This window comes from Salmo salar, chromosome 12, assembly GCF_965601325.2.
Source record: "Salmo salar chromosome 12, fSalSal1, whole genome shotgun sequence".
Lineage (NCBI taxonomy): Eukaryota > Metazoa > Chordata > Actinopteri > Salmoniformes > Salmonidae > Salmo > Salmo salar.
Window position 1 is genome coordinate 24,944,933 of NC_138302.1, and position 22,438 is coordinate 24,967,370.

General features: G+C 41.2%; 3 protein-coding genes across 3 annotated transcripts; 2 read left to right on the forward strand and 1 right to left on the reverse strand.

The window, feature by feature from the left end:
• Window positions 1–5,543: 5,543 nt before the first annotated feature.
• LOC106564571 (glutaryl-CoA dehydrogenase, mitochondrial) lies at window positions 5,544–11,741 on the forward strand. The gene is made up of 12 exons (XM_014130714.3): window positions 5,544–5,712; window positions 6,200–6,318; window positions 6,451–6,486; window positions 6,680–6,820; window positions 7,302–7,364; window positions 7,486–7,656; window positions 8,288–8,417; window positions 9,375–9,591; window positions 9,835–9,938; window positions 10,157–10,282; window positions 10,487–10,647; window positions 11,135–11,741. The coding sequence occupies exons 2-12, from the start codon at window positions 6,210–6,212 to the stop codon at window positions 11,206–11,208; spliced, it is 1,332 nt and encodes a 443-aa protein (XP_013986189.1). The 5' UTR covers window positions 5,544–5,712; window positions 6,200–6,209; the 3' UTR covers window positions 11,209–11,741.
• Window positions 11,742–12,374: 633 nt separating this feature from the next.
• LOC145859370 (synaptonemal complex central element protein 2) lies at window positions 12,375–15,426 on the reverse strand. Its single transcript, XM_082958445.1, has 5 exons — window positions 14,340–15,426; window positions 13,758–13,840; window positions 13,524–13,645; window positions 13,201–13,315; window positions 12,375–12,572 (listed from the first exon to the last, which is right to left on the reverse strand). The coding sequence occupies exons 2-5, from the start codon at window positions 13,830–13,832 to the stop codon at window positions 12,375–12,377; spliced, it is 510 nt and encodes a 169-aa protein (XP_082814571.1). The 5' UTR covers window positions 13,833–13,840; window positions 14,340–15,426.
• A 1,137-nt stretch (window positions 15,427–16,563) lies between these two features.
• Window positions 16,564–20,809, forward strand: LOC145859428 (uncharacterized). The gene is made up of 2 exons (XM_082958763.1): window positions 16,564–18,229; window positions 19,079–20,809. Exons 1-2 carry the CDS (start codon window positions 18,004–18,006, stop codon window positions 19,369–19,371), a joined length of 519 nt encoding a protein of 172 aa, XP_082814889.1. The 5' UTR covers window positions 16,564–18,003; the 3' UTR covers window positions 19,372–20,809.
• Window positions 20,810–22,438: the final 1,629 nt, after the last annotated feature.

Genomic DNA, 22,438 nt, shown 5'->3' on the forward strand with positions numbered 1-22,438 from the left:
AGAGAGAAATACTGGATGGGGTCTGAGGCTTTTGGCCTAAAGAGCAGGAACCTAGACTTCACCAAAGAAATCAGAAATATAGACATTGTCATCCTGCAAGAAACATGGTATAAAGGAGATGGACCGACTGGTTGGCCTCTAGGTGTTACACGGGGAAGAGACTCAGGGGGTATGCTCATTTGGTATAGATCATACTTAACCCACTCCATTGAATTAATCAGGATTAATTTGGGGCGGCAGGTAGCCTAGTGGTTAGAGTGTTGGACCAGTAACCGAAAGGTTGCAAGATTGAATCCCCGAGCTGACAAGGTAAAAATCTGTAGTTCTGCCCCTGAACCTTGGCAGTTAACCCACTGTTCCTAGGCCATCATTGTAAATAAGAACTTGATCTTAACTGACTTGCCAAGGTAAACAATGTGAAAAAAAATATATATCATTGAGTTAATACAGCCACATACAAACATGGTCTATTTTTTGTTTTCTTGAGTAAGGAAGCTCCAAAATGACAGTGTTTCAGCCTAGCTAAGTGCTTTCTGTGGTGGTGGGTCAAGCCAACAGAAAATACGGAGCTTTAAATATTGAAGAGAAATTATAGATAAAACGTATCGGTGCTCATCGGCCATTGGACATAAACATTACACAACAAGTTGGAAATCGTAAGTTCAACAATGAGTGGTTTGGAAGGAATCAGTGACAGTGGCTGTGTGGTCCCAAATCTGGGATTTTCCTAATTTAAAATTATAAACATTCAACATTGGCAATGCTGTCAATGAAGTGTGATTTGTGCCACGCTCAAAACAACTGTTAACTCGTAACTGCAAAAACTTGACTTCAGTGAGTTCAAGACAACTGGGAAGTCGGGAATAAACGAGCTCCGGAAAAGTTATCAACGGTCATCCAACTCGGAATTGTAAATCTGTCCTCTTTCTAGAGCTACCTGAAAATCAATGACGTCATCATATTTCGACCAAGTTTTTTTCAGAGTTCCCAGATGTTTTGAAAGCACCATAAATCCAGAGAATGACAAACTTTGATATCAACATTTGACCATGAAGGACCGCCGCTCCACCTTCCTGTTCAAGTGAGCACAGCACAACAAGGTGTGTCCAAAAATGTATTGTATGCTGCTGCATAGATTATGTACTATGCCAGGGAGTAGCTAAGAAAGTAATACCAAGTGTATGTTGTGTAGTAAGATGTGCCTCACCCTAATAATTTGGTCTATTTACCCCTCTTAATTTCGCCTACTGTTCTGACTTGGTGGTGCACATGTAGCCTATAGCCTGTTTAAGAGAAAGGTTTTAGAGAATATTGTAAGAGCTTTCATTGTGTGTTTATATGCCCCCTTTATTTATTATATGGTTCTGACTTGGTGTACAGGGAGAACACTGTAAGAACAGCCCATGTTCTGAATTCTGTCGCTGTACATTTCAAAAGTGCTTAAAAAAATGTATATTGACTACGTCCATCCTAGCTCACTCATTGATGTTTTAATCAAAATTATGGATTGCCTTTTATCCGCTTGTCGTCCCCTTATGCCACAGTTTGTACATGTACACATTTGTTTAAGCAAGTCAGCCATAGGAGCTATGTTTTTTTAAAAGGCAGTAAATGAGGCTGAATGACTGTTTTGCTACCAGACAAGGCTCCGCTGATAGCCAGGTGTAGCAGTGGTAAAATGTTGGGACTGCTGTTTGGACAGCTTTATGTAGGCCCTAACAGTTTGTGGGAACCGTTTATAGTACAATTAATGTATTGTTTAGTGTTGTGTTGTGGCTTTGCTGGCATGCATCCCACTTTTATTTATTTTTGCCCCACCAAGATTTACATGCTAAAATCGCCACTGCAAAGAACTATAGCTACCTCGGCCTAAACATCAACACCACAGGTAACTTCCACCAGGCTGTGAACAATCTAAAAGATAAGGCAAGGGCCTTCTACGCCATCAAAAGGAACATAAAACTCGACATCACAATCAGGATCTGGCTAAAAATATTTCAATCAGTTATAGAACCCATTGCCCTCTATGGTTGTGCAGTCTGGGGTCCACTCAGCAACCAAGAATTCACAATATGGGACAAACATCCAAAAATATACTTTAGGTACAACGCAAAACCCCAAACAATGCATGCAGAGCATTAGGACTATACGCTCCAAAAAAGAGCTGTTCAATTATATAACCACCTAAAAGGAAGCGATGTTGACACGTTCCACCACAAAGCTCTCACCTGCAGAGAGACAAACCTAAAGAAAAGTCTCCCCAGCCAGCTGTTTTTGCTCCTCAGCCAGCTGGCTGTGTTCACAAACATAAAACGACCCCACAGAGCTCCAGGAAAGCACACAATTACTTGACACACTGGAAAGAATCAACCATGAAACAGAGAAAATTGGAATGCTATCTGGCCCTAAACAGAGAGTATACAGTGGCAGAATACAGGACCACTGTGACTGACCCAAAATTAAGAAAATCCTTGACTATGTACAGACAGTGAGCATAGCCTTGCTATTGATAGAGGTCGCCATAGGCAGACCTGGCTCTCAAGAGAGGACAGGCTATGTGCCCACTGCCCACAAAATGAGGTGGAAACTAAGCTGCACTTCCTAACCTTCAGAATGACAATTTTAGAGATACATATTTCTCACAGATCACACAGACTCACAAAGAATTTGAAAACAATCAAACATTGATAAACTCCCATATTTGTTAGGTGAAATACCGCAGTGTGCATTCATAGCAGCACGATTTGTGGCCCGTTGCCTTGAGAAAAGGGCAACCAGTGGAGCACAAACAACATTGTAAATACCACCAATACTTATCTGTTTATTTATCTTCCCCTACTATTCGTACCACAATTATTTTGCACATTGCTAAAACACTGTACATAGCTGATAATATAACACTTGAAATGTCTTTATCTTTCTTTAAACCTTTTTCAGTGCAATATTTACTGTTAAACTCAAATCGGTTTTTGTTGATGTTTTGTATCTTCTCACTTTTGTTTATTGTTTATTTCACTTGTTTTGGCATGGGAAACATGTGTTTACATTGCCAAAACAAGTGAAATAAAGCCCCTTTCAATTGAATTAAGAGAGAGAGAGATCGTACCTCAGCAACCGTGTAGGCCGGGTGACATAGCAAATAGAGGCTATTGTGGTCAGCCCTGACAACCCTATCCTTGCTTTCAGGGGTGTCATGTGGATGAACTATGCCAAGATTCGTCTAACATAACATACCATGAATAATGAATGAGGTTCCGCTTCTTATATTTAGTTTTCTGGCCTTTGAATGCTTGGAAGTAATCATTTTTGCCTAATTAATCCTTTCTGCATAATGAATTTTATATTGTTGTTAATTTGCATTGACAACTGTAATCATTATACACACATTTCATTCAGCAAACTGATCTATTCAAAGTATCGTGTTGAGCTATTTACTTTTTCTATATGAAAATATCCCAACCACACATGTTGTTCACCAAACAAACAATTTTAGGCTTATCTCATTCAATTCTGATTAAATGCCACATAGCCTAATATCAGTGGCGTAAAGTACTTAAGTAAAAATACTTTAAAGTACTACTTAAGTAGTTTTTGTGGGTGTCTGTACTTTACAATTTATATTTTGGACAACTTTTACTTCACTACATTACTAAAGAAAAGTATATAATTTTTACTACATACATTTTCCCTGACACCCAAAAGTACTCATTACATTTTGAATGCTTAGCAGGACAGGAAAATTGTTAAATTCACACACTTATCAAGACAACATCCCAGGTCATCCCTATTGCCTCTTATCTGGAGGACTCCTTAAACACAAAGGCTTTGTTTGTAAATTATTGCCTAAGTGTTCGAATGTTCCCCTGGCTATCCATAAATAAAAAAAACAAGCACATCGTGCTGTCTGGTTTGCTTAATGTAGGGAATTTGAAATGATTTATACTTTTACTTTTGATACTTAAGTATATTTATAACCAAATACTTTTAGACTTTACTCAAGTAGTATTTTAGTGGGTGACTTTCACTTTTACTTGAGTAATTTTCTATTAAAGATATCATTACTTTTACTCAAGTATGACAATTGTGTACTCTTTCCACCACTGCCTAATATAAAGCCTACATTTCATTTCTCAATATGTTTAATTGAAAACGTTCAACAAATATGTTTTTTGTTTTTTAACAAATATATGTATGGTATGGTAAATAAACACTATAATTGGATAATACTTTTAATACTACACTCCTATACAATTGTGGTGTCTTCGGGCTTGGTTTAAGATACAGTATTTTGAACCTAGTCTTCAGAAGCACATGGCCATTTGCCACCTGGACCTATTTTTTACAATCTAGTGGTGCATTCAAGACATCTGGGAACTCGGAAATATACGAGATCAAATTATGACGTCAGTGATCTTCAAGTCGGAAAGTCTCTAGGCCCGAGTTCCCGAGTTGGAATTCCGACTTGGATGACCGTTCAAAATAATATTTCCCAGTCAGAGCTCGTTTTTTCCGAGTTTCCAGTTGTCTTGAGCGCACTGAAATCGGAAGTCGGAGATTTCCGAGTTCCCAGTTGCCATTTGTTTTGAAGGCGGCATATGACGAACATATATATATTCTTTCAATTCTTTTTTATTTCACCTTTATTTAACCAGGTAGACTAGTTGAGAACAAGTTCTCATTTACAACTGCGACCTGGCCAAGATAAAGCAAAGCAGTGTGACACAGACAACAACACAGAGTTACACATGGAGTAAACAATACACAAGCCAGTAACACAATAAACAAGTCAATGACACTGCAGAAAAAAATAAAGTCTATATACAGTGTGTGCAAAAGGCATGAGGAGGTAGGCAATAAATAGGCCATAGGAGCGAATAATTACAATTTAGCAGATTAACACTGGAGTGATAAATGAGCATATGATGACGTGCAAGTAGAGATACTGGTGTGCAAAAGAGCAGAAAAGTAAATAAAATAAAAACAGTATGGGGATGAGGTAGGTAGATTGGGTGGGCAATTTACAGATGGACTATGTACGCTGCAGTGATCAGTTAGCAGCTCAGGTAGCTGATGTTTAAAGTAGGTGAGGGAAATAAAAGTCTCCAAATTCAGCGATTTTTGCAATTCGTTCCAGTCACTGACAGCAGAGAACTGGAAGGAAAGGCGGCCAAATGAGGTGTTGGCTTTGGGGATGATCAGTGAGATATACCTGCAAATAGAAAAAATTCCGAGTTCCTAGTTCCGACTAGCATTTGAACGCGGCATTTATATACTCACAGCCAATGAGATGGGAAGGAAGTGTGCCAACGCCCACGACATGCCCTCGGCCAGATGGCTATAGATTAGCGCCATTTTGAGTGTGGCATTCTTCACTTTTGGAAAAAGTTCCAAAAAGAAAAATCAATGACAAAAAGTATTTAACCCACACATAACTTTATGAATCATTACACTCTAAATAGTTTTATAATGCAAATATATATACATTTTTTGTAATGCTTTAATTCAAGGTTAACAAAATCTAAGTTTCATAACGCACTCTGTTGCATAATCTTCTACTTCACAGGTGTCGTGTCTATTGGCTTGTAAAGCTGTCCCCACGCCCTCACGTGGAGCCATTTGACGTCACACTCCAGCGATTACAAAACAACCAGCGTTGCCTGAGATAAGGCCAACATTATCAGATCATCGGAAATAATTATCAGACAAGAACAGGTACAGTAATGATACTATGTTGTGCATGAAGTTGCTCACTGCAATCTTACATTATTGCGGAGGAAGACTTGTTTTTACTGCTACTGTTTAGAACGTTTTTTTTTTTTTTTACTTGCTGTTCAACATGTGTTATACAATGTTTTGTAACAGGCTTGTGTAATGAAGGACAGCTACCATAAAACATGACATTTCTTATCTTATTCGTTCAAATAGAGCTATGGAACACCAGGAAAATTATATTAAAACAAGAATCTGTACCATAGGATTTTTTTCCATTTGATTATAACTGCCATTATTGGTACAGTATGTTACAGTATTGTCACTAAAATGCTTCAAATGTGATTTTTGACCATCACATTGTTTTAAATGTCATACATTTTTCTCAAAATGAATAATTCATTTGATAATATGATAATATCATGTTTTGTAAATGTATACTCTTCACTCTCCTTAGTATACCGTTAAATGTGTCTTGTGTTTCTTTCAGACTGTGTACCATGGCTCTCAGAGGTGCTGTGACTCGTTTGCTCTCCAACGCTAAGAAATGTGCTGCAATCTCAGCCTCCCGGGCACAGGGCACAGCAGCAGCTTCACCAGCCCAAAACGGTGAGTTTACATGTGAGCATATAATAACATAGAATGGGATTGAATTAAAGTGACATTTTTAAGAGTCTAGAATGTATTGCTGCTTTTTTGTTGGTCTCGGTTGATTACTTATTGTGCCGTTGACTCTTTCAGAAGCCGAAGTGGTCGCCAAGAAGCCAGTTAAAACACGTAAGTAATTTATACAAGTTAAACTTGTAAAGCTACAGTATTGGACAAACCGCATCATGTGTACATTTCACCGCTAGGTGCCACTGGCTACACATACAGACATGGTGTATTATATTATGAAACGTGGTGGTGGACAGTATGACATCACCATGTTTGTGTCGCCTCATGTTCTAATTCCCATGGCCCTCTACAGCCAAGGTGCAGTTTAACTGGCGTGACGCCCTGGAGCTGGACGGCCTGCTGACAGAGGAGGAGGTGATGATCAGAGACTCTTTCAGGACCTACTGCCAGGAGAAACTAATGCCACGCATCATCATGGCCAACAGACACGAACGTAAGCACTGACGCAGTGTGTAAGCACAGACATAGGCTGAGGCATGGCCATGGCCAACAGCGACAAGCTGAGGCACTGACAAATGGCCAGCGGACACGAATGTCAGCACTGACACATGGCCAACGGAGATAAATGTCAGCACTGACACATGGCCAACGGAGATAAATGTCAGCACTGACACATGGCCAACGGAGATAAATGTCAGCACTGACACATGGCCAACGGAGATAAATGTCAGCACTGACACATGGCCAACGGAGATAAATGTCAGCACTGACACATGGCCAACGGAGATAAATGTTAGCACTGACACATGGCCAACGGAGATAAATGTCAGCACTGACACATGGCCAACAGACACAACTGTAAACACAGGCTGAGGTGCTATTCCTGGAGAGAAGACTTCTCATGTTGCACAATGAACTTCTCTATAAACTATTTATTCATGCTCACTTTCTGTTTGTTTGTCTCCCCCCCACAGATTTCCATCGTGAGATTGTCTCAGAGATGGGAGAGCTGGGTGTCTTGGGGCCAACCATCCAAGGTAAATAACATATGAAACATGCATCATCCTTTTATTGATGTGTTCATATTCAATCTTCATGCTCAACTCGATTAGTCCACTAATTGTCCTTCTTCCTCAACTTTGTCTCTTCTTCACCCAGGTTATGGTTGTGCCGGCACCAGCTACGTGGCCTACGGGCTCATTGCCAGGGAGGTGGAGAGGGTGGACAGTGGCTACCGGTCAGTCATGAGTGTCCAGTCCTCACTGGTGATGCACCCCATCAACGCATACGGCACAGAGGAACAGAAGGAGAAGTGGCTACCCAGGCTAGGTAAGCAATAACTACTATATATTCCATAGTAAAATGACACATGGTATAGATACTAGAGCTGGGCGATATGGAAAAAAATCCATATCCTGATAAATTGACTGTAGTATCACGATAAATTGAACGATAAATTCATAACGTTAATGTGTGCCAGTTACTTTTTTACATTACCCTTAAAACTACTTCAACTACTTTAGATGTTGTAGCTATCGATTGAAGAAAGGAAAAACCCGCACTCACTCAGATATCAATTGTCCCATTAGCAATAGCCCATATTAGCAATAGCCCAGACTTACTTCATTTCAAACTTCACATTCCTATAGTAAAGGCTACTTATTGTTATTATCGATATCAATGTCCTCAATAAATGGTTGATACTGACCGAACCAATAATTTTCGGTTTAGAAACTGTGTTGGGTTTCAGTTCATAAGTATGAAGAAAAATAATGTAGATGAACAAACAACAAGTGTTTATACATAGTTAATATTGGCACATAGACAAAAGTCTAAGTTGTTGTACAAAGTAATTGTGGTGTGAAATTGAGAATTCAACTAATGCAGACTGAAGCAGAGCTCATATTCCAGTTAGATAAGGCCTCTTCATAATACCATCTCTCTCTGTGTAATGCTGCAGCTCGTGGGGAGATCTTGGGCTGTTTCGGCCTGACTGAGCCCAACCACGGCAGTGACCCCGCGGGCATGGAGACCAAGGCCAAGTACAACCCCTCTAGTAGCACCTTCACCATCAGCGGAGCCAAGACATGGTAAGGTTCTTCTAACCTGGGTACCAGTCTATCTGACCAGTCTGCATGTATGTCTGACTGGGTAGGTTCTAGTCTGGGTTACCATACCATTCTGTTTCTGCTTTAGTTCACTTCTTTGAAAGACCAGGCTAGGTAGGTAGAGTAGTTATGAGTCAATTAACCCTAACCCTAATGTTTACATACCCTACATTACTCATCTCAAATGTATATACTGTACTCTATACCATCTACTGCATCTTGCCTATGCCGTTCGGCCATCGCTCATCCATATATTTATATGTACATATTCTTATTCATTCCTTTACACTTGTGTGTATGAGGTAGTTGTTGTGAAATTGTTAGATTACTTGTTAGATATTACTGCATGGTCGGAACTAGAAGCACAAGCATTTCGCTACACTTGCATTAACATCTGCTAACCATGTGTATGTGACCAATAAAATGTGATTTGTGCTATAAAATGTCCCAATGAGGAGACATATCCCTTCAGTTATATGGATGCTGAAAAATGCAGGTGTAAAAAACAGTACTTCCACAATGTTTGTTGTCTACACTGTGGGAACTTTAGGTGGCATGACATAAAGGTTAGATGTACGTGTGACTGTCTCATTATGGAAAGAACGTAATGAGAGGGACCTCATGCACAGCTTCATGCATAGCAATCCATATATAGATGCAGTAACCTTACACCAGTTGTTGGCAAAGCCCATGCCAGACTGTTTGCACTGTTACGTCTCTATATATGTTTCGTAATGCAAGCAGTATCCACATTGCCCTTGTATTAAAACTCAGGGCCATAATTATGAGCTCTTATAGTTGGCCCTCTAGCTTTTCCCTGCCTGCGTCCCCCCACCATATTATATGCCCTTACCCTCGCATATGATGTAGTTGAACCTATAATACCCTAACTCTCACTATGGGTAACTAACTTAACGTATTCTCTCCCCTATCCCCCAGGATCACCAACTCACCCGTGGCGGACATCGCGGTGGTCTGGGCTAAGTGTGAGGATGGCAGGATCAGAGGTTTCATCCTGGAGCGTGGCATGAAGGGCCTGGCAACGCCTAAGATCGAGGGCAAGTTCTCTCTGCGGGCGTCGGCCACGGGCATGATCCTGATGGACGAGGTGGAGGTGCCCCAAGAGAATATGTTGCCCAACGTCTCTGGACTGGCTGTGAGTAAGCCTAACTGTTGGACTCAAACAAATAATGCTGTTTAGAATACTGTAAATGGAATTATTTACTATAGGAACAATTCTGACTGAATCAAAGCTGCTGGCCGAGATACTGTATGTTTAAGGAACTCTCGAGATGTGATCTAGAAAACAAAGTCAGTTCTCTAAAGATGAAGAAAAGGTGTTCTGTTAAAATATAATATATTGAACTGATCATACTGTATATGTCTCATTTGTGGTCAGGGTCCCTTCGGCTGTCTGAATAACGCCCGCTATGGTATCGCCTGGGGAGCTCTGGGTGCTGCCGAGTTCTGCTTCCACGCTGCCCGCCAGTACACACTGGACAGGTAAACACCTCCCCCCCTACTCATTATGTCATCAACTCTATTATTTCAGAGCACTTTTTGGTATGAACGGATGAAGTAGCTTGTTCAGGAACACGTTAGCTCAGTAGTAAAGAGTATTGAAGGGAGTCAAGCTGCCATCCTGACTTCTTTCAGCATTTTAGGACCATATTATATGTTGCTGACATCTGATTCGCTCTCTTTTGTTTTGGTCCATTCAGGATCCAGTTTGGCGTGCCCCTGGCCAGGAACCAGCTGATGCAGAAGAAGATGGCGGACATGCTGACAGAGATCACCATCGGCCTGCAGTCCTGTCTGGCCCTAGGCAGACTCATCGACGACAAGAAGTGAGTGGAGTACCCACTGAGTGAGCGAAATGTTTGCTTTTGGATGTGAGGAGAGACTGCAGTGTGTGTTTATGCATTGGTCTGTGTACTAGTTTCATGTTGAATATGTGAAGAGAGACTATCTCTGTGTGTGTACTGTATGTGTCCATCTTTCTTCATTATATTAAACACTGACCTCTATCCTGTCTGTCTTCCCTCCCTCAGAGCGGCCCCTGAGATGATCTCCATGCTGAAGAGGAACAGCTGTGGGAAGTCCCTGGACATCGCCAGGCAGGCCCGAGACATGTTGGGAGGCAACGGCATCGCAGACGAGTACCACATTATCAGACACGTCATGAACCTGGAGGCCGTCAACACATACGAAGGTGAGGAGAAGATTGATTGAATATGGTGTTTAAAGGATGGAAAGGTTGGATAGAAGAACAGGTGATTGGAACATGAGCAGAAAGTAGTCTGGATTGGAGTGAGACAATGAGACTGGATAACCAGCAGAGGTCAGTAGTGTACAAATTAAGTGTTACAGTTACTTGTTGTTTTTGTGGTATAAATCTCAGTCAGTGGAGGCTGCTGAGGGGAGGACGGCTCATAATAATGTCTGGAACGGAGTAAATGGAATGGCATCAACCATGTGTTTGATGTATTTGATACCATTCCACTTATTCAGCTTCAGCCATTACCACGAGCCCATCCTCCCCAATTAAGATGCCACCAACCTACTGTGTTCTCAGTATGTATGTATTATATATCCCTACAATATCTAATGTAATTTAAATCCAAAGTTTAGCCTCACTTGCACATTTCTCTTATCAAATAATCAACCCACAATGCCGTTGTCTTTGCTTGTTCTTCTAGGTACCCATGACATCCATGCCTTGATCCTGGGCCGAGCCATCACTGGCCTGCAGTCATTCACTGTTGAGAAGTAAACTCTCCTCCTTGTCCTATTACAACGGACTGAATAACGGACTTAAAGTAGACTGGGAAAGCCTTGAGCTACCCATCTATCTGTCTTCTGAGAAGTAATCACTGAGGGTGTGTGCCTGACTCCTGATGGACTTCCATCCCCAAGTGCCTCTGTTTGGTGAGAGTATATTAAAGTAAAAGTCAACCTGAAAGAAACACTAGGTCCAAATATGAGACGGTTTTGTTTTGCTTATGTACCTGTACTCAATCAATCGACGATTGAAATACTATGTCAGCTTGAATGTTGATACAGTAGCTTCAGTCTCCTATTACGGTGATACGGGATCTGTATAGATTAGAAATATAACTTATTCCATAACATATCTTAATGGGTGAGAGGTTGAACCTGAAAGAAACACTGTGTCCAAATATGAGACGGTTTTGTTTTGCTTTAGAGATTTGACCAGATTTGATTAGACCAGATTTCACAACTGGTCTATTTGATTTATTTCTAGGTGAAAGAAATGAACTGAACATAAAGCATATTTTGAAATTATGAATTGTATAATTTCGTAATTGTGATACCGACGGCTGACTTAAATCAGTGCCCTTTTTGAGGACAGAGAATGTCCCAATTCAATGATCTGCCATATCGAAATAGTCATAGGATTAGGGACTCACTTGCAAAGGAATTTTTTTTTCTCATTATTTCACATTATCTGGTCAAAAAAGCCATTGACATGCAATCACACTAACTGAAATGACAAAGAAGCGAGCCATGGCTTTGTAACAACACACTCAGGTTTATTAACCAAAACAGTACTTCCAAAAGCACCAGACTTAAAACTGCAGAGCAGGTATATTTAATTAGCTAGTCTACACTTGAACCAGCACAGTTATTCTATAACCAACCACCGCACGGGGCTGGCACAGTACAGTGGGGTCATCAATGGCTGTCCAAAGGCTGTCAAACTACACTTAGAAAAAAGGGTTCCAAAAGGGCTCTTCGGCTGTCCCCACAGGAGAACCCTTTTTCGTTTCCATGTAGAACCCTCTGTGTAAAGGGTTCTTTATGGAACCCAAAAGGGTACTACCTGGAACTAAAAGGAAACTACCTGGAAGCAAGAAGGGTTCTCCTATGGGGACAGCCAAAGAACCCTTTTGGAACCCTTTATTTATAAGAGTGTAGTCACTCACTACTCCGGTGCAGAGTCAGGCCCCTGTTGAGTCCTGCCAGGGCCTGGGAGACGGCGTGTAGCTCAGTGTTGAGCCTACTGCAGCTCTCCAGCACCAGAGTAAGCTCCTGGAGCGTGGCCTGCATGGCATGGCTGTTTTCCTCGTAGACAGTGTACATGTGCTCCTTCATCTGCCCGCAGAGCTCACCCACCTGATGGAGAGCATTGACATAGAATAGTATGTAGAGTACGCTATAATGAAACTGTTGGACAGTCTATGACAATGTTGTACAACACAATGGCCTACAAATATAACATACCCATTTATACATATGTGCATTTGGTTTCTTGAAGTAAATACACATTGGGAAAGTACATTTTCAATTGTTGAGCAACTGATGTGATAACTATGCCCTATGTACATAGTCATTGAACACTGGTCACTTTAATGACCTTTACATACTGTTTTACCCACTTCATATGTATATACTGTATTCTAGTCAAGGCTTTTCCCATATAACTACTTCTGTACACAGCTTTTCTATTCATATACTGTCCATAATGCCTTACACACACACACACACACACACACACACATATATATATATATATATGTGTATGTGTGTATATATGGACTCTGACATTGCTCGTTCTAATATTTTTATATTTCTTAATTCCTTTTTTATTTTGGGGATTTGCGTGTATTGTTAGGTATTACTGCACTGTTGGAGCTAGGAACATAAGCATTTTGCTACCCCCGCAATAACATCTGCTAAATATGTGTACACAACCAATAAAATGTGGTTTGATAAACCGTGATGTTGGCAGTTAGCTACATACCTTTTCCACTAGCTTGTCCTGAAAGTTGTCCATAATCGTCTGGTCCATGGTCCGGCTGTCGTTTATCTTCCCAACCAGGTCCTGGACCTTCTTGCCAATGTCATCTATCCTGGAACTTAAAGCAAGAAAGTACATTTAGTTAATTCATCTTAAATCAACATTAACGCATTGGTTGACTTTCCACAGATGAAGTGACTTTCCTTTGAGTTTCTTCCTTTACTATGTGTCCCCAAATCGCGCGACAAATGAGCTGAAACGGAGAACGGAGTAGGACTTGAACTATTCACGAACAAATAAAGAGTCTTGACTAGGGATTTAAATACCTTATCTGGTGTTCCTGACTCTCATTAGTGCTCATGGTCATGAATGAAGATCGCTCATTGGTTGAATCGTGGTCAGTGCCAAGACCTTCATCAGGGTCCATCTGGAGGCAGGAGACATTAATCTGCAATCACAAGAACATACAGCGGAACTATTAGAATCAACGATGTAAATCCATTTAACTATCTACTGTAACTAGATATATAATGTCAGAAAAGGTCAATCAATAGCTGTACCTGGGAAGTCTCATGTCTGGGTTTAGGAGTTGATTGTGAGGTGGAAGGCAGCTTGTCAAAGAAAAAGGCATCCATTTGCAGATCTTCAGATTACATATGAGAAATAAATGTGAATGTTCAGACTTTCGCCATATATCTGGAGGTACAATGGCAATGCACTTCGCGTGACAGAACAGTGGGGGTCGCTGTTTCAGCTAACGTTAACTAACTGTTAGGTAGGTAACGTTAGTTGGTGGATAAGAAATGAACTAGCCAGCTGTGACAGTAGGATGGACAGGAAACATTTTACTAACTGCACTGGAATGAAAAACGACGAACCCTATAGAAGACAGCTATTTGAAAAGTCTGTTTCTACAGGTAACATTACCTAGTTGGCTAGCTTACGTTATTGCATTTTGTCTAGTACTGCCGTTACATTCATTAAAACCCGAAGCTCGCTTGCACCGACGATGCGGCTTGTTTACAAGCTAACGTTAGCTAGCTAGTTTTGGTACTATATCCTGGCTTGCAAGCTAGTTAATAATGGTACGACCTTTTTACAATTCTCTGAGTATAATGTTTCAAAAATAGCTAGCTACTTACTACAAGCGTCGTGTAAGAAAAATAAACCTTTGTTTTTGAGATGGAATGTCAAATTACGCGCCTGTTAGTTTCCGGGAAAATAGCTAACTAACGTTAGCCTCGAGCGCTAGTGGGGCAATATTGAGAGCCTTTCAGGATCAGCTATTTATTTTGAGGGAATAACATTTGATTTGAGTTAACACAGCCACAGTCGAACATTATACAATCCTGCTGATGCTGCTGATTGTTAATCTAGGTTACTTTAGAAGTACAATTCTCTTGGGAATGAAGTAAAATATTTCCTGTTTTACTTCTGAATAGAGTACCATAATATGAGGCCTAATACCCATAAAACCTGACAGTCAAACACAGAAATGGTTCCAATCGTTTTTCCACCATACATTTTTTTTCCATAGGGGATTTTAGAAACACTTAAAATGTGGGCTGTGTCTTGTGTAGGCTTAAATATTTTGTTATTTGAACCTCTAACTAGGCAAGTCAGTTAAGAACAAATTCTTATTTACAATGACAGCCTTCCCCGGACCAATTGTGCACCACCCTATAGGATTCCCAATTACGTCCGAATGTGATATAGCCTGGATTCGAACCATAGACTGTAGCGAAACCTCTTGCACTGAGATGCAGTGCCTTAAACCTCTGCGCCACTCAGGCTTACCCTGGCATGACGTTTTGATAACCGTGTAAATCTCTTTAGGACAAGGTGACTACTATTACAACTTTCCAGAGTAAGTTGAAAGCCGGACTGAGTTCCCTGCCGAGCACGTACCCCACAGTTTGGGAACCGCTGGTCTAGTGGACTCCACTCCATGGTGAAGGAGGTTTATGTAGATTCCACCAACGGAGTGGAGCAGAGACCAGGCTTTGTGGAATCTAGTTCAGACTACATCGATACAACCAAGGTCAATATAAAAAAATTATAATAATATGAAACACCTACCTGGTACTTATGTTTGTCCTCTGTAGTTGCATATCTGTCTTTGTTTGGTGAAATTAGAGGTTGACCGATTATGATTTTTCAACACCGATACCGATTATTGGATGACCAAAAAAAGCAGATACCGATTAATCCGCCGATTTTTTTTTAACGTTTTATTTTTATTTGTAATAATGACAATTACAACAATACTGAATGAACACTTATTTTAACTTAATATAATACATCAATAAAATCAATTTAGCCTCAAATAATGAAACAATTTGGTTTAAATTATGCAAAAACAAAGTGTTGGAGAAGAAAGTAAAAGTGCAATATGTGCCATGTAAGAAAGCTAACGTTGAAGTGCCTTGCTCAGAACATGAGAACATATGAAAGCTGGTGGTTCCTTTTAACATGAGTCTTCAATATTCCCAGGTAAGAAGTTTTAGGTTGTAGTTATTATAGGAATTATAGGACTGTTTCTCTCTATACGATTTGTATTTCATATATCTTTGACTATTGGATGTTCTTATAGGCACTTTAGTATTGCCAGTGTAACAGTATAGCTTCCGTCCCTCTCCTCGCTCCTACCTGGGCTCGAACCAGGAACACATCGACAACAGCTACCCTCGAAGCAGCGTTACCCATGCAGAGCAAGGGGAACAACTACTCCAAGTATCAGAGCGAGTGATGTTTGAAACGCTATTAGCGCGCACCCTGCTAACTAGCTAGCCATTTCACATTGGTTACACCAGCCTAATCTTTGGAGTTGATAGGCTTGAAGTCATAAACAGCGCAACGCTTGAAGCACAGCGAAGAGCTGCTGGCAAAACACACAAAAGTGCTGTTTGAATGAATGCTTACGAGCCTGCTGGTGCCTACCATCGCTCAGTCAGACTGCTCTATCAAATCATAGACTTAATTATAATATAATAAACATACAGAAATACGAGCCTTAGGTCATTAATATGGTCGAATCCGGAAGCTATCATCTCAAAAACAAAACGTTTTTCCTTTCAGTGAAATACGGAACCGTTCCGTATTTTATCTAACGGGTGGCATCCCTAAGTCTAAATATTCCTGTTACATTGCACAACCTTCAATGTTATGACATAATTACGTAAAATTCTGGCAAATTAGTTTTGCAACGAGCCAGGCGGCCCAAACTGTTGCATATACCCTGGCTCTGCGTGCAATGAACGCAAGAGAAGTGACACAATTTCACCTGGTTAATATTGCCCGCTAACCTGGATTTCTTTTAGCTAAATATGCAGGTTTAAAAATATATACTTCTGTGTATTGATTTTAAGAAAGGCATTGATGTTTATGGTTAGGTACAGTCGTGCAACGATTGTGCTTTTTTCGCAAATGCGCTTTTGTTAAATCATCCCCCGTTTGGCGAAGTCGGCTGTCTTTGTTAGGAAGAAATAGTCTTCACAGTTCGCAACGAGCCAGGCGGCCCAAACTGCTGCATATACCCTGACTCTGTTGCAAGAGAAGTGACACATTTTCCCTAGTTAAAATAAATTCATGTTAGCAGGCAATATTAACTAAATATGCAGGTTTAAAAATATATACTTGTGTATTGATTTTAAGAAAGGCATTGATGTTTATGGTTAGGTACACGTTTTTTTTCACTCCCTCAGCTTTGAGGGACACTTGTGCATATGGCGGAGGTGCGTGTGAAGGCAAATGGAGGGCCGAGGGGCATGGGGAAGGGGGTGATTTGGCATTCAGTCATTACCTTAGTGCAAAAGAAGGAAGCAAATATAGCCAATTTTGACTTTGTAGCTGTGGAATCTAGTGGAAACCTTTTATCATCTGCACATGGGCTTGAAAATCACCACACCATCTTAAGCACCGCCTTCAGTGAATAAATGACGAAAACCCCAAACCAGGAACTACTGCTGCTCGTAATCACAATTCTACGTGAGCCTTGAGAGATTCTCGCCGTTTCATCTGTCCACGAGAGATTAGCTGATTGTCAACCGACACTACCTTCTTTTGCATTGACTTCTGTTCTGATCCTCTGGTTTGATCATGGGGGATTGGATTAGGGGGCGGGACTACCCAAGGTTTCTTGTTCTCTCGCAGTAATCTGCCAATCCTGTCTCGGTGCGCTATTCTCTCATCGCTGTTACCAGAGGGTACTGCCAGAGCGCCTTCAGCACCCTGGACAGTGGCCACCGCACGTGCTCTCTGACTTACACTAGATCAAGCTCTCCTGCTAAGGAACCTCCCCTGCTTGCTCACCTAGGCAACACTGGAACACTTTTTCAAAGGGTTATGCGTGATCACATATCCCAATATAATTGAACATAAAAGAACGGGTGGTTGTGAAGACATGATCAAAGTTGAGGATTTTGGCGGACAGCATTCACTTTACAATTGAATAACTGAAATTCCAAGGTGAGCGTTTTATGTTTTTCCCTCAGCCTATTTGGGTTTAGAAGTGGTACTTGAAATCAGTCTCTATCAATGACTCATTTTCTTTTTATGATATTGAGTGAATAATATTCCATACGTTTACTTTTGTGTCCATTTGTTGAAATGAATACACAGTCAGTTAATGTACTTCTTATTCCGTGTATTTAAGTCTGCATGCAGCATTGACTCATTGAAAGGCTTGGATAAGAGAATCCTACAACCTTGGGACATTGTGGAGTAACTTTGTGGACGTTGTGAAGGAACTCATCGCAGAAAACATCCTGCATTACAAAGCAGCGGACCACCACGAACACCGCCAACATGGATGTCGTGAAAAGTTTAAACCTAACAGACAAAGCAGGACATTTGATAAAAATCTTTATTAATGATGAGGATGTTCTCTATAAGGAATATAAGCCTCCTCCTAGGGACATTATCCAGCTGCCTAAATCCATGCTATATCTGCTGATGGCAGCTGTCGTGGTGGTGGCTGTGGCTTACGCTATCGTCGGTCACCTCATCAAGGACCTGGCCCTGGACATAGCAGGTAGTTGGGGGGGGGGGGGGGGGGGGGGTACTTTAAGGACAAGGAATGTTACTGGACATTGTGATTAGTTTAATAGGTAACCTGCACATACTGTAATAGTGTTCTAGTTTAAAGTTACAGTACTATATTGATCAGAGTTTTAAGTAGAAAGAACATACCGTATGTAGTGTACACTGGAGTGTATCAATCTATTGATGGATAATTGTACATTTGAGACATGTTTTAGCCTATTAGGTTTTTGACTGTACAGCAGTTGAAAGGTTCGAGGGGGTTACCTAGGGGATAAGGAATGAGATTCAGACTAACATGTTGACTGCACACATCATTATGTATAACTTCATCAGCACTGTAGGCTAGAATGGAGTATTAATAGATCATTGCAATTGCAGAATTTCTTAGAGAAGATACTTTGGACCCATTGACTTTATGTTAGCAGGTCTCTGTGGAAAACAATTTTGACTTCAAGCAAATGTAATGCTTTTGTGAGAGAATCTACTGTATAGGAGGGATTGTGTAATACCGGCCCTCATTCGTTTCTATCCTACTAATCACCGAAGCGCCGTGGATAGCCTATGCTCCTTGAGGCATGATCGGCCTAAGTAGGTACAAAGTAGGCCCTAAATCACACCATCCACCTCTCTCTATCCACAGACTGCCTGCTGAAGACATGTTGTACCCATTGTGTTTCTGTTGTTTAGCAGGCCTCTGTGAAAGATTTGGATGTGATAATAGCCTACATTTTATGAACTGGGGAAACCTAGGAGAATGGAGTCATATCTCTAACCACCATTCATTTATATGCTGCTAATCACACCATCTATCCCCACTTCTCTCTCTCTCTCCACACAGACTGCCTGCTGGGTCCCGTGGAGCCTGACCCCCTGAAGGATGGTGACCTGAAGCCCTGCGGTCCTTCCCACATGCCCCCCATCATGACCAACTCCCACCACAACGCCTTCCACGTCTGGGACACAGACAACGTCATCATCCCCATGACCCCCATCGAGGGGAGCCCTCTGGCCAGCCCGCTGCTGAATGTCATAACCCACATACCCTCCTTCTTCCCGCACTCGCTCAGCGTCAACAGCCCTGCGTTGAGCCATTCCCTACCTGGCCGAGAGATTAGAGAGTCGGACGCCTAAGGCCGACCACTGGAGGCAGGTAGCCTAGCGGTATGAGCGAAATGTCGCTAGTAATGGCCAACTCTGGCCTTGACCCCATTTTCCGAGGGTGTCTCAGGGAAGTGGGATATGCAAAATCACATTTTCCAATTCACACACTTGTACATGTGTGAAATAGGACAAATATAAGCACTGACCCACAAGATACGGTGAAATAACCACAAAGAGAGCAAGAGGCCTAGGGACCACCCATGGAATGATGCAATAATTACTTTATCAAAGGTGACCCACCTGCTCTGAAGATGGAGGATTGCTTAGCATGAGTGTCTTGTCTAGAATAATCTGAAGCCATTCGAGGCACGGTGCAATAACACTCATTTTAATGGTTCTTTTGAGGACAGTAGGCTTAGAGTCAAAAAGGTACATTTTAATACAGTACTGGTAAACCATATTTAGTTAGCTATTCCATTAGCGGTTATTCTGGTGTTCTTCTTAATTTGATTCATATGGCTCATGTCATTTTCAGTACCAAACCTGTAGCATGCTAGCAGATCTCTATGCTGTACCAAACCTGTAGCATGCTAGCAGATCCCCATAGACTTCCAGTCATTGCGCTAACGCTAGTTAGCATTGACTTGTGAAACTACCTCTAATTTCCTTCAAACTCTTACTGGACACAGAGACATAAAAATGGTATCCACAAGTTCATCTAACTCGGGGGAAGTAGATAAAGGCCCTCATTGCCAAAATCCCGAAGTATCCCTTTAACAGTACCAAACTTCCTTGTTTAGCCTCAACACATTCCATCCCAAAATGTCAGTGGAGCAAAAGAAAGACTTTTAAATGTTTTGGGCACATCATTGTGTATTCACCGGGTGAAAAGAAAATCACGGGACATCGTAGGACTGCACACAATCGATTGACGGTTTTATGATGCTTTTGTAATTTCACCAACTTGGTTGGAGAGTTACAGATATCCGTCAAGCTTAATGTATATGGACGGACCTTTTCTGGAGTTGGCCAAAGTGGACATATTCTTCACATCTTTCCTATCAAGGAAACCCCAGTTGAACAGGCAGGGATACTGCCTCACTTGGCCAGGTTTCCCTTGGCAAAGAGGTCTTCTGACCTCAATGGGACCATCTGGTTAACTAAAGGTGAAACTAAAGGGGGATCTAATTTAAAACCAAAGTTGGTGGGAGCAGTGCAATGACGGAAACGGAGTGATGGAAGTGTTACCTATCATCCCTCTTTAAAGCTTGAGGGGATAGCATAAGATTGACAGTTGTGTATTAATGGCGATGGGACAAGGAGGGATGCCGGACTTCCCCTGTGAACTTTCCATCGGATTTGTGCCAAGTCACCACACTTCCTTCCTCTCTTTGACACCACCAGACTAGTGACTTTTCCTCCTCGAGCATTTAAACATTAAAACTACCAATAAACACAGAAAAACGGCCACATTTGCATATTTTATAATGAATCTAATGTTGAGTGTTCGGTAGGCCTATATATCTGTGGTCTATTATTTCTTTACCAATACGGGTGTCAAAAGCAAAGGCAGCTGGTGGCATCTTAATTGGGGAGAACGGTCTCATAACTATGGCTAGAACAGAATGAATGGAATGGTATCAACCACATGATTTCCATTCCAGCCATTATAATGAGCACTCCTCCCCTCACCAGCATCCTGTGGTCAAAAGTTATGGTAAAGTGAGTGTGGGATAACATTCAAAACTTCAACTTAAAGAGGACTTTGTGTAAATATATGTTTGTGCGAATATGGTATTAGATTTATTATGTTTGATAACACCTGATACTAAGGTTATTTCCAGGCTTCAGCAGGATTAGCTTAGTTCATTTACTAATTAACTAGTAGGGTTGAATTAATTCAGTTAGTAGGGGTGAGGTTAGGTTAAGGTGAGTCTGTGATTCCCATACAGGTGGCCTGGGAAGAGGTTCGGGATAGGCCTATCTAAACAGTATTTTAAGTGGAAACACACTACCTTATGCAAACAAATACTAGAGGGTAAGCACACAGTAGTAGAATTCAAGTACAGTGTAGTATATTTCAATCCTGTTGCTTCCTGTGGCTAGTTATGTTCCATAATTGATGTCGTTTTCCAGAAAGGTATAGTGTTACACAACTTAAAACAAACTATTCTTATTTAAGCTGGATGTTACCTGATATTGCATATAGGATCTGATATTGTTATGCTATTTTATTGCTTTTATCGTCAAGCTTGATTGCGACTGTGCTCATCCCATCTGTGCGGGTCTTTCAAGTGCCTGTCTTCCTTTATTTGGAGAGCAGAAGATGGGGATTAAAAAGAGAAGATTACACATGCAGTTTAGCCCTCTCTAATACAGACTCCTTTTATTACTTTTCAGCCAGGGAATTAGAGGCTCAGAGAGCAGTTTAATCTGAGGCAGAAGCTCAGAACCTCACAGACAGCTGTTATGGAATGATCTTATCAGGACAGCAGCTTAGTGTACCAACGGGAAATGAGATATATTGTCACGTTAGTCTCGATGGATCCATCCACAGTGTTCTCCCATCTCAACCATTGATTGAACTCTGGCATAGTCTGCCATCCTAACTGAGCTGCCAGAGAGGAAGGTAACTAACTGTTCAGGGATGTGACCATGAGACCAATGGTGATTAAAACAGCTGTTTCCGTCCTCTCTGGCAGCTCAGTTAGGATGGCAGAACATCACACTATTACTATGGAGACGGAACAGAAGTTCATCTGAGTTAATTTCATCCCCAGCTTTGGAGGACAATGCTCAACCTCATATAGGGTAAACCTATCAAACTATTAGTGTTACTGTCAATTGGATTATAAACCTTGACTCAACTGTTTGACCATGACCAGAGGATGTAAACCAACTACTCTGTACACATTTTAGTAGGAAACTATATATGAGAGAATGTGTGTAAGTTGACAAAAAATATCAAAGACGACACCTGCAGGACCTCTTGGGGTGGTGAGGTATATCACATTGTCTTGGGCAGTCAGCACATGGCTGAAGCTACCTGCCCTATTAAGAGCAGATCTAGGCCTAATAAAAAGCATAAGCCCAGCAG